We start from the raw sequence: 17608 nt of genomic DNA, 5'->3' as shown, positions 1-17608 counted from the left end.
GATTCAGGAAAGGAAAGGAAATGACCAGTCAGCTTCTTACCCAAAGCTGAGCAAACCTGGCTCGTAGAATCCACGTTCACAAGTCTGGCTCTTTGTTTAAAGAAAGAAAACCAGTCAGCAGGCTGGAGGGGGACAGCTGCCCGCCCTCAACCAACACTGCTGTGCTGTGTGTCCTTTTGTGGGGGGAATTCTGCTGGGAGATTTCATGCGCAGTTTCATTCGACTCTTACGACGAAGGAGTTAACTTGGGAACTAAGAGGTTTTTCTCTGTGGGGAAACGGAGAAAATGTACCATTCAAAAACTCTGCTACCATGCAAATTCTTTAAATATTTCAAACCACATGCCAGAGCCACTGTGTCCTCTCTGAACAGTCAGCAGATCACTCTCTAGCGCTCACCTTTTCTTCTTTAGGATTTGGAGACCTGCTCGTGTGGGAGTAGGATTGTGCTCATGGTCTATGGAAAGGCCTGGTCTTGTGTTGAGTAGAGACTGGATTTTTGCTGGATAGGGTTCTCTAATGAAAACACATCTTGTTGTTTCTGTCCCAGTGTGATGCACAACAAATGTTGACTCTGGTCCTTCGAACAACAGTGAGGGGGAATTGGGGCCAAGACTGTTGTTTTGGCTAATACTGCTCTTTAAATCTCAGACGGCAGTTAAACTATCAGCTAATTACCCCCTGGATTCCCGGCTTTCACTTGGATCGACTAAAATACACAAAACCCTCAAGTGAATGTGGGATGCCATTAGCACTACATAATTCAAGCAAACAATAAATGTGTTTACTCTGCCTGGCTACTGACACCTGCCTCCTCATCCCACAAAGCAGGTACCTATATATAGCATTTCCTTGTTTGACATCTGCAGAAACAGAGCATCCCAAGCCTCTCCGAGCCTCCCCGTCTCCAGATCTGAACAGAAGCTTGGAGTCTCCACAGCATGCATCTCCTACTACTTCAGCTGCTAGTGTTCCTGCCTTTAGGGAAGGCAGGCCAGGGCCAAGGTGGCTGCCAGAGTCCGCCGTCTCTCTCGCTAACCCTTGCGGGAAGGAGTCGCAGAGAGCTCCCCGTGGACGACCACGAGGACTCCGAGGAGAAGCCAGATCTGTTTGTGGCAATGCCACACCTGGTGGGTCCCAGGCCAGCCACCGAAGGCCAGAAGCAGAGGGAGAAGATGCTGTCCAGGTTTGGCAAGTTCTGGAAGCAGCCTGAGAGAGAAGCCCACCTGCCTGAGGATTCTGCCAGTGAGCGCTTTCCTCCAAGGGCCCAGGCTCGCACAGAGCCAGTGGACAGCAGGGAACTGGAGAAATCTCCACTTCGGGAAGAGGCCAAAAAATTCTGGCACTACTTCATGTTCAGAAAGAGCCCCGCTTCTCATGGGGTCATCCTGCCCATCAAAAGCCACGAAGTGCATCGGGAGACTTGCCGGACGGTGCCCTTCAGCCAGGTATGTGTTGCGGGGGCAGGGGGGTGGGCGACCACAAGAGGACTGTGGAGTGCTGCAAGCGTAGTTAGTGGGAAAGAGCCCGAGAAGAGTCCAGCTCCTTGATTGAGTCTTTGGGCAGGCATCAGAGGATTTGGCAAAACATAGTCGGACTTTCTAAATTTCCTCTGCTTCTGGGTCTTCTGGAAATGCTATGAGAAGGGAGGGGGAGGCGCTGCACTGCCCAGAAATAATTTGTACTTTGCTTTGTTTTGTGGAATTTTATTTCTGTGTTTTTATTTGGAGGGTAGATTACCCAGGTGATAGTGCACTCTCATTTGGGAAGCTGGGAATTGGCACATCGCCACCATGTCTCTCCAGTTATCATGCTAACCTACGGACAGGAGCCGGAGCGGCTGGACACATCTGTAGATAAGATAGCATATCTGCATATCTGCACATCGAACCCCTCTCTGAACATCCACACACATATTGATGGTAGTCGCCAGCTTCCTCTGTCACACCAAACTACCTTATAGGTTTATAGATTATGTCCAAGTCCTCCGATGAAAGTTACCATGTCATTTCTCTTACTAACATAGGCAGAAACAAACAAGCTGGGTTTGTGTTATTTTCTTATAAACTTTCAAAAAGAGGAAAATCTTAATGTGAAATGACACCTCCATCCCTTCTAAGCACCTATCTCCTAAGTCCTGTTCCATGGACTGATGTTTGGTGATCGTGATCAATTCCAAATCAACTAAGGCAAAGGGACATTCTCTAGTAGAGGAGTGGGTGATGTATTGAGCTGCTAATCCAAAGGTCAGTGGTTTGAACCCACCAACTGCTCCACAGGAGGAAGATGGGGCTGTCTACTCCTATGAAGATTTCAAGTCTTGGAAAACCAAAGAGGCCCTTTTCTCTGTCCCACAAGGTCACTGTGACTCAGAATCAACTCGATGGCAGCGACAGACTATCTCCTTTCTGAAGTCTGGGCAGCTCCTACCCATGAAATATTAGATTAAAATGGAACTATTACATCAGATCCTTAAATATTAAGGCCATTGAACCAGAAACAACCCAGGGCAGAGGAAAATGTTATTGTACAGTCATGCTACCCAATAAAGTGGGCAGTAATATTATGAAGTCACTTAAATAGTCTACTTGAAAGACAAGGCTATGTAGCAATAGCAAGTCAATTATCAAATAATAATAACTGTTTTGTTGGCTCATAAGCAATTTTGAAAATTGCTTCAAAGACTCAGTCGATCAAATTTCCTTTGAAAGTATTCATTTGGATACCATTGCTAATTACATGAACATTAAAGTGTCTGACTCTGGCCTATTTCAAAGGGCACATAAAACGAGGTGTCCAGGGTTATGTGAGAGGCAAGGTGATCCACAGGTATATGTGTTGGAACTTTTCTCCGGAGTTGAATGTAGTCCCCCCAACCAGACCGTTGCCTTTAGGCAGGGTCTGTCTCACAGTGGCCCTGTGAAGAGAGAGTAGAACTACTCAACAGAGTTCCAAGACTGTAATCTTTACAGAAAGAGCCCTGGTGGGCATGGATGTATGGGTTATTATAAGAGCTGTAAGAGCCCCCAATAAAATGATTTACAAAAGGAAGAAATCAAGCAAGCCAGCAAGCCAGCCATTATAGTGTAGTGGTTAGGCCTTGGGCCGCTAATACAAGGTCAGCAGTTCAAAACCACCTGCCACTCCACAGGACAAAGGGCAGACTTTCAGCGTTTCAGTCTTGGAAACCCACCAGAGCAGGTCTCCCTGGCCCTGTCGGTCACTATGAGTCAGAATCGACTCAAGGGCAGTAAGAATCCACAGAAGCAGCTGTCACATCTTTCTCCCACTGCGCAGCAGGCGGGTTTACACCCTTGAGGTCTTGTTCAGCAGACAAGGGCTTAACCTCTGCAACACTGGGTTCCTTTGAATGAACCACCAAAAGGTCAAGTCCAAAGCCATGGAGCCTATTCCAACTCATTACATCTTGGAAGCCTAGGGTTCTGAGACGGCACATCTGTATGGGAGCAGAAAGCCTCGTCTTTCTTCCATGGAGTGGCTGGTGGGTTTCAATCATCCACCTTGCTGTTAGCGGCTCAGTGCTTAACCGATGGTACCAGCAGAGCCCCAAAGGTACTACTCCAAACCCAAACCAACCCTCTGCCATAAAACCGGGTCTGCCTCCTCGTGACCTTCTAGGGTTTTCCATGCTTGAAAATCTTGACGGGAGGCACACAGCCTCAACGTTCTCCCACAGAGCAACTTGTGGGTTTGAACCATTGACATTTCACTTAGCTTTCCTGACAGCACCCCCAGGGCCCGTGGAATGTAAATGGAATAGAATCGAATTAAGATTCATGGTGTTCTGATTTACTCTGTGATCATGTCAGCGAGCATATCCTGAGAGCCCATTATGCACAATGGAATACGAGACACACACAGGCAAGGCACAGTAACCATATCAGAAGCTAGCCATTAGCATTTTTCCAACTGGTCGAATGCAATTGGACAATATTTCTTAAAGTCCAACTTTCAAAGTATAGACTATGTTATTTTCCGATTAACCTTGGCATTTCCCAAATCCTAGCTTCTTCATCTGGCGGTCCTGAATGGCATACATGGGTAACGCTCTCAACTGCTAACCCGAAAGTTCAAATCCACCCAGAGGAGGCTGGAAAGACCTGGCAGCCAACTTCTGAAAAAGCAGCCCTTGGAAACCCCAGGGAGCATCATTCTATTCTGATACCCATGCACACATGCGTGTGCCACCAGGCAGAGTTGACCTGATGGGGGCTTTCTTTTTCATCGATGAATTCACTCCATAACGTTTGGTTGGGACAGTTTAGCTGTGCCCTTGATGCCATCATGGCCAAATGTGTCAAAATCTGGAAAGCTTTTGAAACTTTCGTCTAACTTGTCTCTAGCCTTACATGCTATAGCATCTGTGTGGTGTGTGCTAATGAAAGGAGTGAAGCTAATTTAAGGAAATGTGTTTGCCTTTTAGACTATTACCCACGAAGACTGTGAGAAAGCCGTTGTCCAGAACCACCTTTGCTTTGGCAAGTGTGGGTCTGCTCATCTTCCTGGAGCTGGGCACCGGGCCCCTGTCTTCTGCTCCCACTGCCTGCCTACCAAGTTCACCATGATGCACTTGCCACTGAACTGCACTGGCCTGGCGCCCGTGGTCAAGGTGGTGATGCTGGTGGAGGAGTGCCAGTGCCAGGTAAAGACGGACCATGGAGATGAGCACGCTGGCTCTCAAGCGGAAGTCCATGCCCAGGATTCCTTTATTCCGAGAATCTCCACTTCAAGAGCAAAACCATAACAACACAGTTGCTGATGGTTAGTCTGAGACTGTTCAGCAGGTGCATGTATTTTAAGGGTCAGGTGATTTAAAAAGTAGTTGTAAGATAGAACTCTCTGGAGGATATTCATCGTGGGCCAGTTAGCAGTCCACACTTGGAATCTATCTAATCTTGGGTCTCCTACTCATTGGTGGCAGGTTTCTCACAGCCACTCAGAGAAGCTTGGGCCTCCTCCAGGCGTCCCCTACAAAGGACGGGATGGACCCAGGCGATTGCTGGAATCCTTTCCCCAGCGATTGTGCCAGGATCTCACATCCATGTTTTGGTAAATTTTCTCCAGCTAAAGAAGAAAATGAAACAAAGCAACAACAACACACAACAACAACAATGGGCTTCTTTAATAGAAGGCCCAGCAAAAAAAACCCCAAAACAACAAAAACATGAAAGCAAGAACAAAACCTTGAGATCTCGTTAGAGACCAGTCCTCGTAGTGTCGCCATGGCATTTAGTGATGTAGAATGTGACTAATGTGAGATGGTTAACTATTTTCGCAGGTGAAAGGAGTAACTCACTCCACTGCCCCCTTGGTTTTGCTACTCTCCAATGTTGATTCAAGAAGAGGCTTGGAGGGGTTTTCAGGGGTTCACTCAGGGACTAGGAACAATCAGGGACCAGTAGCCAAACAGGGAGACAGGCAGCCAGGACCAGGTTGGAAGGACAACTCAAGAGTCTTTCCGTCCACGGCAAGTCCAATAAACCTCCAATAATTTTGTAAAAATTGACACCAGTCCCAGGTGACATGCTTTCAGTCCTGCGTTTTTTAATGAGGTAGTCAGCAAAGCGTCTGTGTTGGGAAAACTGTTATTTTGCTCCTGTGGAAACCCATTGTATTACAAATTTCGTTCAGCAAATGCTGCCGTGGCAAGCTCTGAAACTATTCCGAAGATTTTAAGGTTGAAAAGTTTAATGTAAGAAGCAGTCCGACAACCTTTGGTGGCGTTCCAATGTCTAAGATGTGATTCTCCTGTCTTTCGTCTGTCTCAAGATGGAGAGACGCTCTCAGGAGATTGGTTAGCTAGAAGCATTTGTCCAAATACCCTACAGGCTTATGACTTGAGACCAGTGTTTCTTTAACACTGCAAGCAGCCTTCTGCTAAGATCCTTCAATCCCTGTCTGTTAGCCACGTTACTCTTCTTGTAGCCTGTATTTATTTGTATGCACATATTGTATGGAACATTCCCCAGTACATTTTTCTTCTTACAATAATTCTTTAAAATGTTATATATATATTTTTAAAATGACAGTATTTGGATTTCTTGGCTTTCAGTAAACAATTTTTTTCCCTCTAGAATATTTAGTAATGATTTTTTTTTTTTTAGGAAATCAGTTTCATATTCATTCTATTCTGATTTAGTCATACAATCTATCATGGTGTTCCAAAGAACAAATGCATTTATATTTAGTGGATATTCTACAACGCACCAACGTGGTAGATGTGTGCCTCAGAGATACACATGTGACAGTTACATCGGAATATATTGTACCCTTTGGTAGTCAAAGACTATCTAATTGGCCAAGATGTGGTCATAAGGACAGAACTGTTAAGCATTAATGATATCCCAGCTGGTCAATATATTTTGGTGCCAAAAGCTATTGAGCAGCTGTCTACCCTACAATTGCCTACCCCTGATTATGTAAGCCTGTGTCTGCCAATTGGACGATCCTTCTCCTCCTTACCAAAAAGCAGACTCAACCCCATTGCCATCTAGTTGATTCTGACTCATAGCGACCGTCCAGGACATAAAGGACTGCCCCACGGGGTTTCTAAGGCTGTAAATCTTCATGGAAACAGGCTGCCACATTTCTCTCCTGTGGAGTGGCTGGTGGATTCAAATTGCTGGTCTTTCGGTTAACAGCCAACCAATTAACCCACTATGCCTCTCTCCCCCTTACACCCATGCAAATCCCTTTTATCCATTCGTACAAGTAGACTCTCAAGCCCAAATCCAAACAACCATCTGCTTGATTCAAACTCTGGTCTGTCCTTCCCTCACATGTGAATTCCAGATGACAAAACAGATAGTGGTATCAGGGCTTACAGTCATGGGGTGACCTCACGGAATTGCCCATATTTATTCATGTTTACCAACAGAACAGGTCATTTCCAAAGGCGCCCAGTACAATGTGGAAGCAAGGGAACCCACAGAAAAACACTAATAGTGCTGTGTTGAACATTTATTGACAGCTTGTGTGTCGGGTCTTTCATGTACGAGAAATTATATAACTTAATCCTCATAAAACCATATCAGGTAGTTAACCACCTGATTTTATAGGTGAGGCAACTAAGCCTCAGAAAGCTTAAGTCACTTGCCTACAATCAGTTATATATTTCACTTATATTAAAGCGCTGAATAAAACAACCTTCATCCAGGCTAGCTGAACACTGGGATCAAAGATTTGGGCAATAAGTAATAAAGGAAAAGGTGACTATTGGTAGGCTCTGTGTCTGCCACATCTGTTGACACATTTTATTTTGTATCATCATCCTTCTTATACCTGTCTTATCTTCCTTTCTGGATTTCCTGACTGGTACAGAGGGTTAAGTACTAAACTACTAACCGAAAGGTTGGCAGTTCAAATCCACTCATGTTGTTGCTGCTGGTGGGTGCCATTTGGTTGGTTCCAACTCATAGCAACCTGATGCACGACAGAATGAAACACCGCCTGGTCTTGTGCGTCCTCCCCATCATTATTGTTGTCACATTTGATCCCATTGTTGCAGCCACTCACTCACTGCCACGGAGTCGGTTCTGACTGAGAGCAATCCCACAGAGCAGACTAGAACCGCCCCTGTGAGTGTCCAAAGCTGTGACTCGTTACTGGAACAGAAAGCTCTCTCTTGCTCCCATCGAACGGTTGGTGGCTTCTAAATGCTGACCTTGCAATTAGCAGCCAATGTGTAACCCACGGCACATCCCGCCAGGGTTCTAGACCTCGAAGCCACAGCCCTCATGGTTAAAACCTCACTTGCTGTTCAACTCTAAAACACATGGAGTTGCCATGAGCCTGAATTGACCTGAACTGGTTTTTGTTTGTTTGCTTGCTTGGTATATTGTCTTTCTATCTAGATTGTACAGCAACATCTATTATCTATCTGTGTCATTGTTAGGAGCCCTGGGGGCAGAATGAGTTACAAGGTGGGCTGCTAACCTCAAGTTCTGCATATTAAATCTACCAGCCTCTCTTTGCGAGAAAAATGAGGCTTTCTGCTCTGTCTTATACAGGAGATTCACCCAAAGGTTATGTATTGAACATTGCAAGCCAATGAATGCAGTTCAGGAACTGCTCTTGGAAGTTTTATCCATTAAGGTGCTTTAGAGGAAACAAAGCCAACAGGAGGATAGACAGATAGACAGAGATTTTGTTTTATGGAATTAGCTCATGTGGTTGAGAGATATAGAAAACAGCAAATCTGCTTCATGCTGGTATGTTGCATTCACATCTTGGTGCACCAGAATTTATTTCAGAGGACAGCACTGAATCTGCAGCTCAGGGACATGTCTGATCAGAGCACACGGTAGCAAATGAAGGGGGAGGAAGAGAGAGTGGAGCACAACCTGGCCCACCAAGCCTTGAGGATGATATCCCTGCTCAGAGCAGCCAGTGCCGAGAGAGGACCATATGGCCGGCCCCACTATGAGACACAACATCCCTCACTGACCCATAGCCCTACAGGGGACAACACTGGAGATAGTGTGGGAATTGCACCCGATCTGACACCGTACCACACTGAGGAAAACACTAAGGGTGTGTAACAGAACAGGAAGGGGAGCAGAGCAACAAAGTCCCCAGAGAATACCCCAAAATACTCATGGCACCCCATGAGACTCGACCTAGAAAACACTCTTAAAGGTCAAGAAAAAGACCTTGAACTATTTAAAAGAAGAAAAGAAAGCAGAAAGTCTGTAGTTTGGGTGGTAGACCGGAAACTCTGGCAAAGTCTTGAAGTAGAAATCTCTCTTCAGGAAACCTCAGTGCTGACTGATGATCTCCAACTGACTGAATGAGGCCAACCCTCCGATCTCTTTTGAGTATAACCTCCTTTAAGTGGATTGATTGTAATTGTTCACCATATCTAGAAAAAACCCTCATCTGGTTGGCCTAGGGGGTTATGCAATGGGATGCTAACTGCAAAGTTAACCGTTGGAAACCACCAGCCGCTTTGTGGGGAGAAGATAAGGCTTTCTGCAGTCTCAGAAACCCCCCGGGTCTGTCCTCTCAGGCGGCTAGGAAGCAGGACTGACTTGAGGGCCTCAGCGACACCTAGACTAGTGTTCCATCAAACATCCAAGTCCCATAGCCCCGCCCAGTGGACACACAATGAGTCATCACAGTCAGCTAGGCAGTGTACCCGCGTGGGAAGCTTTGAATGGCAGCAGGTGGGTTTTCAGAATGCTTAGAAGAGACAGTGGACGTTTCCTTCAACATGTTTGAGCAGATGAAACCAAACCAAACAAGCAAACAAAGTCACCGACATTGAGTCAATGCCAAGTCACAGTGGCCCTGTCGGACAGGGTAGATCGAACAGGGTTGTGCAGTTCCTGAGACAGTGATGCTTTTCAGGAGTAGAGAGCCTCGTCTTTCTCCCACAGAGCAGCTGGTGCTTTTGAACCTCTGACCTTTGGTTTCGCAGCCCAAAGTATAATCACGATGCCACCTGAGTGCCTCAGGATAGTCTAAAACGGTAGCTTTTGAGAAGCCCATGACCCCTTTGACATGGGTGCAGATTGCTGTGCAAATATGGGCATCTTTCGGGGGAGGAAGTCTTGCATTTTCACGAGCTTCGCCAAGGTTTCCACCAGCTGAAAGGGTTTCACGGCGGGGGTGCTAGATTGGAGCGGCGAGAAAGCACGAGGGCTGAAGAGCAGAAAGAAGCCTGGGAAAGCAGGAGACACAGCCCTCTCTCAGGGAGGGCTCTGTAAAGGTGGGTTTTGCCTGGAGGAGCAGCGCATGAGCGTTAAGTCCTATCAGCGGGACCCCTTCGCCTCGTTGAATCTGATGTCCACAGTCAGGAAACTGATGGTGGTGAACTGGTGAGTGCTAGGCTGAACTAAGGAACGGGGTTTCCGGTAATACGAGTTTGGCAAAGGCAGCCCTCCCCGCCCACCCACATTTCCGGGAGAGAGCTTCCATGTTCATTTCTGAGCCTTCCTCCCTCTTGTTTGCTGTTGCTCCCCGCCTTCCCTCCAAGAACAAAATCCCCAGTGACCCGCCCGTGGGTGGGGCCGGTAATTGCTTTTCAAGGAAATGGTCACAACCTCCTCTGCCTGTCAGCCAAGGCCAACTCCCCTCTTTGTGTGCCCAAGCCCCAGAGAACAGGACTTTCCAGTCGGCACAGTTGTAGAAGTCACACTCACATCACTACTTGGAAACCCGGGTGCTGCCCAAACCCCAGGCAAGGCAGATGGACGCGTCAGCAGAGAGGCAGGTCTGCGGTCACACGCCAGCGCTGGGGAAGACTGGGACCTTCTTTCCGGGCCTGGAATCTGAGGTTGCGCTCCTAGGTGGTGGAAACTGGGAACTCGCTCAACTGGTAACTGAGAGGTTTTGAAGCGGTGCCTCCGAAGAAGGGCCCGGAGAGCCTTCCTGCACACAGTTCTCCTCTGGCACAGCTGGGGTCACCGTGAGTCCGAGTTCACTGGACGGTGACTGGTGACCAATGTCCTGTAGTATGTCAGGGTGAGCTTATAGCGGAAGGGTCCCCCAAATGTACAGATATTAACATGGATATACGACAACAACCGTAATAGCAATGTCCTGTAGCTTTCCAGGCTGCTGAGACCACAGTGTGAGCCTAGCGCGGAAGCGTCTCTCAAACGCACTGGTATTAACAAAAAGAGACCCTTTGGCCTTGTGCTCCTGCTGGTTCCTGTGCGAGAGAGAACCAGCCTTCACAAGCTCTCGTGCCAATTGCAAAGTTTGTGTTCATTTGACCTGCTTTCTTCCCTGATCTCAATCTCAAGCTCCCTATTCTCATTCACCCTCATTTCCAGATATTCAAATGATCCACAACTGCCCGGGAGTCTTAATTAAAATCCACTCACCTATATAGCCATTGATGTAGTCATTCAATTAGCCCTTATTTAGAACCTCTGAGGTGCCAGGCACTATATTGCCAACTGAGGTACCAACCTTGCTGACAGCCTCCCCCTGCACCAGAGAAGTCAGAATTTGCCGGGATGCAGAGTTTGGGTTTCATTCAGTGGGCAATTGCTTGGTAACCCTGGCTACCTATTGGGGTTGCAAAGGAGCTTTTAAGTTATAGAAATTGTTCCAGTGGATGACAGGTGGGGTGGGAGCAATGGGGACAGCAGGCATTGATTTATGTTTTTAAAACGCTGCACTGAGCTGCTAACTGCCAGGTCCCTGGTTTGAACACCCCAAGCACTTCATGAGAGAATGAATGATGGGGCTTCCTACACCCATAACGAGTTGAAGTCTTGGACACAGCGAAGAGGCCGTTCTACCCCGCCCTGTAGGGTCACTGTGAACCAGAATAGGCCCAATGGCCATGAGTTTGGTGTGGGTCTTGAAATGGGCAAGACTAGTAGGCATGGAGGTCGGAAGTCAGGAAAGAATTCTGAACATATGCTCATATTTCTTCTAAAAACAGAATGCTGTGATGTTCTCCTGGTCCTTGATAGTTCTATTGCTCTCCTCCAATACTCTCTTCCACGTCTCTGTTATTTGCAATTAATGTCAGTCCTACCCTGTACACTCAATGGTTTACACACACACACACACACACACACACACACACACACACACACACACCCTGCCTTGGAGGAAATAGGATGCTCTAATTGACTTAGGTTTTTCTCCCTAGAATTCATGGCTTTAAAAAAAATCACACACACAAAAAATCACATTCTTATTCTGTAACTCAGTACCTTTTAGATATTAGGATGCCTCACGTGCTCACTAGCCATGCCCCTTTCTGTATTCCATAGTCTGAGCCAACGGGTTTGCGCTCTGCTCAAGGATCTAAACTGTCCAACTTTTCATGATGGAAAAATGTCAAAACTACCAAAAAAAAATGAAGCACTAGTACAATGAATACCTCTATACCCCAAACCACTGTCATCCATCTATTTCAACTCATAGAAGCACTATATAGATCGGATATCTGAGAATGTAAATCTTTACAGGAGCAGACAGCTTCCTCTTTCTACCTAGGAGCAGCAGCTGGTGAGTTTGAACTGACAACCTTGCGGTTAGCAGCCCAATGCCTCCCCACTTGACCTGACAATTGTTGCCATGTTGCCATAGCTGCTTTATCTCTCATTATGTGTGCGTGTACCTCGAGGCACTTGCTAGGCATCTTGACATTGTTGAGTCACTTAAAAGTAAATTGCAGGTGCCATGACATTTCACCATTCACACTCCAACAGGCATCTCCTGAGCACGGAGATACTCTCCTACAGGACAGGCACAAGGACCTCCTGATCACTTCTTCAGGAATGAGCAAGATCTTTGGAGAGCAAGCAGGATGCTTACTTGGCAATACAAATGAGTCTCAAGTTATTCCTGGGTAGATTTCATTAAACAGGACAGACAAAGGTCCTATCTTGCCGGAATGCCCGTTCCCCTTACTACTCAGCTTAAGCTCAGACAGCTCCTAAAATGGCCCTGCCTTTCCTGCCCTGGGAAACTTCAAAGACAATCAATCCTCTTGCTCTCATCTTCAACAATAGAAAGTTGACCGGCAAGTGCACAAGAAGGCGTCTCTATCATTAACTGTGCACCAGGTTTAAGGGCTGAGGTTGGTTTCCGTGTATCAATGTGATTCGCTGCTGTGATTAAAGAGTGGAAATTCTGGCCCAGGGTTCTGCTTCAGGGGAGCTGTCGGAAATGGGGGTCATGGGACTCGTCGTGTGGTACCTCCTCACGCACTCTAATAGCGTCTCCAATAAAACAGCATCAGCTGCTGCCCTATTCGGTGTGATTTGAACATGCTGCTTTAATATTTACAATGTGCCCGTAAAAGATTTAGTGTTGACAGCTGGCAGCTCCCGGGGCCATTAATACACAACACCACTGTGATCAGACAGCCCGAGAAAAGAGTCTCTCACAGAACACTGCTTTCCACAGGCCAGGCCTGGGACAATTCCCAGGTGCAGGATTTTCCAGACCTAAGGTGGGCCCTACCTTCTCACTGGCCTACATCAAGTGGTAGGGCCCTAACTCCAGGCTCCTCCCGCCGTTAATGAATGGTGAAGACCATTCTTTGACTCGGAGAGGAGAAGGCAAGGGTAAGAACAGTAGTGATGTATGTACGCAAGTCTGAGCTTGGCAGCTGCCTCGATCCAAAAGAGCAAACCAACCAACACCAAGCTCACTGCCATTGAGTTGACGCCGACGCACAGCTGCACTCTGGGACAGACAGAGCTGCCCCAGTGAGTTCCTGAGGCTGTCACACTTCACAGGAGTAGAAAGTATGTAGTAAATTCACGCTGGGCTCTGTGCCTCCTCAGTAGGTGGACAACCTTGCACCAGCGCTTCCACTGGCTCCATCGATCAGGTGGTTGCTGGCCCCACGCTGTTCTCCATCACAGCACCTTCAGCTTGCCTCCACGTGGAGTTTTCATGGGCACCGCTGTTTGCTGTTGTACCCCATGTCAACCACATTTTTTACCAGCTTGAGCTGAGGCTTCCTGCTGGGCCATGGCAGGGTACCAAGAGGTGAGTTGTCAGGTGGCCTGCGGTTTTCCCTTCTATTAGACCTGGATACTGTGAGCCTCAAGCAGCTTGGCTGAGTTCATGTATTTGGAGAGCAACAAAAGTTCATTCGCCAATGTGTTTTGAAAGCAGAAGATGCAGCAGTCGGTGCTTTATGAATGATGCCTGGCTCTTGGGGTTTCCTTGAGGGAAACCTTCTCTCTACATGAGGGATGGAGTTTGTCCTCTTCAGCCTCTTCATCGTTCTCCGGGTGCTGAACACGTTCCTCTCCCCTGTCCTTTCTGATCGCTCAGCGCCTCCTGCTCTTGCCTCCACCTGCAGAAGACTGGAGACATTGATTTAAGCCCTCAGTTCTCCTCCTCTTCCCTTCAAAGACGATCACTTACGCCTTGGGCTTTGGTCCTTGTTGCCGTTCCTTCTGACTTCAAGAAACATGTAACTAGCTTTGTTTTTCAACTAAAGATAATGATTCTGTTTAGACTCTTTATTCTACTGGTGCCCGGTCACAGTTATGATGTAAGCTCCCAATTCTAACTTGTCTTTTTTGGCTGCAGTTTTATGGTCTGAGTTAGAAACCCAGGCCTCCAACATCCTAAATACAAACAAGAAACAAACACACAGTGCCCTTTTATTCCCAATTTGCTATGGCAACGATCTATGCCCATTGCTGTCATTTCCTAATCATCTACCTTATCCTTTGCTTAAGTCACTAGTTACTAGAGTATTGGTGGTTCGGTGGTGGGAGCCTCACCTTGCATTAGGAAGACTTGGCTTTGATTCCTGGCCAATCACCTCATGCGAAGCTACTGCAGATCTGTCAGTGGTTGCGTGTTTGTGACTCTGATGCTGAGCAACTGTCAGCAAAATTCCAGACTAGGGAATGACTAGGGGAAAAGGCCTGGAGATCTACTTCCAAAAGCCAGCCAATGAAATCCCTTTGGATCACAGTGGTCCCATCTGCAGCTGATCATGGGGCAGAGAAGGACCAAGCAGGGGTTCCTTCCACTGTGTATGGGGTCACCATGAGTCAGGGATCAATTCATGGGCAACTAACAACCACAGAGGCACTAAAAATTCACTTTGAGTTTCCCAGGAAAGTTGTTGTACTGAATCAAGACCCTTGGGTAACCTTTCTGCAGACTTTTAGATTCTTGATACTCTCCCTCTCCACCATCCACCCCTTTTCCATTCATTGCTCCCCTCCTTTGATGTCTGAAAGCCTTTCAATGTCAGCAATGGACAAAGATGAGATCCTGATCTCCCGTCCAGGGCCCACCTACCACTCTGATTTTTCCTCTGGACTTAAAAAAAATCTCATCATTCATTAATTCAACAGTCATACTGAACACCTTCAATGTACCTGCCATTGTTGGAAGCAATGGACAGGCAAATACAGATAGGATGGGGCTGTGTTTTCATGGAGCTTAATGACAATGTCCTGGGATCTAGCTGAGATGAAGTAGGAGGATCCTATGGGAGCAGGATGGAAAGTGCCTAACTTGGACTAAGACTGGTCATCCAGAAGGAAGAGATGCACATAGATCTGAAGGATGAGTGTGGAGTTGGCAAGTAGTGGGCATAGAATGTTAGTCCAGCAAGCACTTCAGTGGTGCTGAAAACTAGTAGAAGCCAAAGCAGAGGAGAGTTGGGGAAGGGAACAGAGAGGGGACTGAAGAGGCCAGATCAAGAGTGGTCCTTTATGCTGCGCTAAGGTGGTTTGTTTCATCATGAAGACTAGGAGCAGGGAGTGATGGGCATGGCTAGGTTTGACTTTGTGGAACAGTTCTTGAGTGACTTTAAAGAATGGATGGCCTGGCTTAAAAGATAAATGACAACTGGAATTACTCTTGAACTGCAGGGATAGAAGGATGGGAATAGATTCGAGAGATACGGCGCTAGCATCTGCACAGGTGGGTGATGGGACCTATGGGTTGCTTTGGAGGGAGAAGGAAGAGGTAGTCTCCATTTTCCAGTGTGAGCATCAACTGCTTGGGAAATTTGGCCGCTGAAGCGAGAAGTTGAGTTGGGAGACTGTGGTGATTGATTGAACTCATCACTCTGGTGTTTATTAGGGAAGCTCGCAGGTTACAAAATGTTAAGGATATAGTTCTCCAGTCTAAGCACGTTTACTGAGCCCCACAGGCAGACATAACATACTGAGTATGAAGGTTGCAAGAGTGTGTGGAGCCTTCCTTTAGGACCTGTCCAAACTAGATGTTTCTCCTGCTTCTAGCACAGGGCTTCCTGCACTTGGTTAATTGCCAGGAGGTAGAAATTTGGGAAAAGCCAGAGACTAAATCCAGTGAGAGGGCTAAGCTGTGAAAGGGCTTCAAACACTTATGGGAAGGTGGAGCGATCGTCGACGAACTTTTCCAAAGGAATGTCCAGATAATTTTCCCCTTCCCCTATTGTCAGGGCCCTGCCTGAAGATAATCATCATCTTCATCATCATAATTACTACTAATAATAGATGTTGAGTAATTACTTATGCCAAGTCCAGATCTAAGTCGTTCACATATATTAATTCATGTAGTCCGCCCGAATCTGTGATGTTGATCATTATTATCTTCCTTTTACTGAGGAGGAAACAGGAGTACAGGGTGATTAATTAAGGAACATACATACTTCGTAGTGTTAGAGGCAAAACCAGGAAGTCTTGGTCCCCTACCTTCTGCATGAATTGCCAATGTGTGGTCAGTAATCTACACGGGGCAGAGTTGAATTGTTAAAACTGACTGCGCAGCCCATAAAGCCAAAAATGTTTCCATTTGATTCTTTGAAGAATATGCCTGCCCCCCTCTGATAGGAAGTGGCCTGATGCCCCAGACTGACCTTTGCCTCCATGCTTGGGGTGGACAAGGACAGAGCTTTTGCAATGGTGCAACAATTCAGCACTTGGCTACTAATCCAAATGTTGGCCGTTGGAAACCACCCAGAGGCTCATGGGAGAAAGACCTGGGGATCTGCTTCAGAAAATAGTGTTGTAGCCTAGACAACCCAATGGGGGTAATTCCACCCTGCTGCAGGGGCCACTGTGAGTCTGAGTAGACTCTGTGATACTCAGCAACTACATGGCCTTGGACCTTACAGCCAAACCTCCGTAGACTAGACTCAAAAAACCTCCAAGCCAAGGGAAAGATTCTTCATACTTTTAAATCACTTACTTACTGTAGCAGCACTGTAGGTCAATGATAACATCCATTCAGAACTTCCTTTGCCCTATCGGGTACATAAGAGACAAATTTCTCCCTAAGCTATTAATATGGATTTAAAGAACAGGTTAAAAATAAAAGGGCTCTAGCTGAGAAGTTACTGGATTTCTTTATTGTCCCTGCACACAAATAACAAGAGATCTTTTACATTGCACTGGCCTACCAGGTATAAGAATAAGAATATTCTCTTATTTTTTCATGTTGTTAGGTACCTTTGAGCCAATCCTGACTCACAGGGATCCAATGAATGAAACACTGCCTTGTTCAGGGCCATCTGCACCACTGTGCCCACACTGAAGCCTACTGTTGTCTCTATTGTAACCATTTGATGGATGGTTTCCTCTTGTTCACAGTCCTCCAACATGGCTGGGTCCAAAGGCCAGATCTGAGTCCTGCTTGAACTCTTACGAGAATCATGAAGGTGAGGCTTTTTTATGTATTTATGGGTTTGGAACTCAGTAGGAAGTAGAGTTGGTGATACAAATTTGGTAATCACTGAAACACAGGAATTCTTTAATCATTTCTTCCTTTGTGTGACCTTTAAATATGCTGTGATTATTTAAGAATTGGCCTTCATTTCTCTTTTCTCCCTACTTAGTAAGTACACTCGTAAGGTCTAAGTTGCCTTCATTAGAAGAGAGATCCAGAAGTAAGGGCTGGTTTATCCAGTAGGCAAGTTAAGCATGAGCTTACTTATTGAGGTAGTTAGTTTATTGTGCCAACTTGGCCAATAAACACATATGGGGTTAATTGAAGGGCGAAGGGATAAATGACTCAGTGAGCCTCACCTTTCTAGTTCTCGGATCTCTTGCTTTGAGAGCTGCCTTAACCAGTTCCCTGCTTCAGCTTGCAAGGCTCACTTCCTGCAAGACATCCCTGAGGAGAAGCCACATGGACCTACCCTGATGCAG

The 17608-nt window shown here is 46.6% G+C and overlaps 1 protein-coding gene across 1 annotated transcript; it reads left to right on the top strand.

The window, feature by feature from the left end:
• Positions 1-940: 940 nt before the first annotated feature.
• On the top strand, positions 941-4764 carry CER1 (cerberus 1, DAN family BMP antagonist). Its single transcript, XM_004706610.1, has 2 exons — positions 941-1447; positions 4444-4764. The coding sequence occupies exons 1-2, from the start codon at positions 941-943 to the stop codon at positions 4762-4764; spliced, it is 828 nt and encodes a 275-aa protein (XP_004706667.1).
• The last annotated feature ends 12844 nt before the right edge of the window (positions 4765-17608 follow it).

This window comes from Echinops telfairi, unplaced genomic scaffold (genome assembly GCF_000313985.2).
Source record: "Echinops telfairi isolate 266 unplaced genomic scaffold, ASM31398v2 ScPeMD7_25;HRSCAF=90, whole genome shotgun sequence".
NCBI lineage: Eukaryota > Metazoa > Chordata > Mammalia > Afrosoricida > Tenrecidae > Echinops > Echinops telfairi.
Note: the sequence above shows the minus strand (reverse complement) of the source record. Positions and strands in the feature narration are given on the sequence as shown.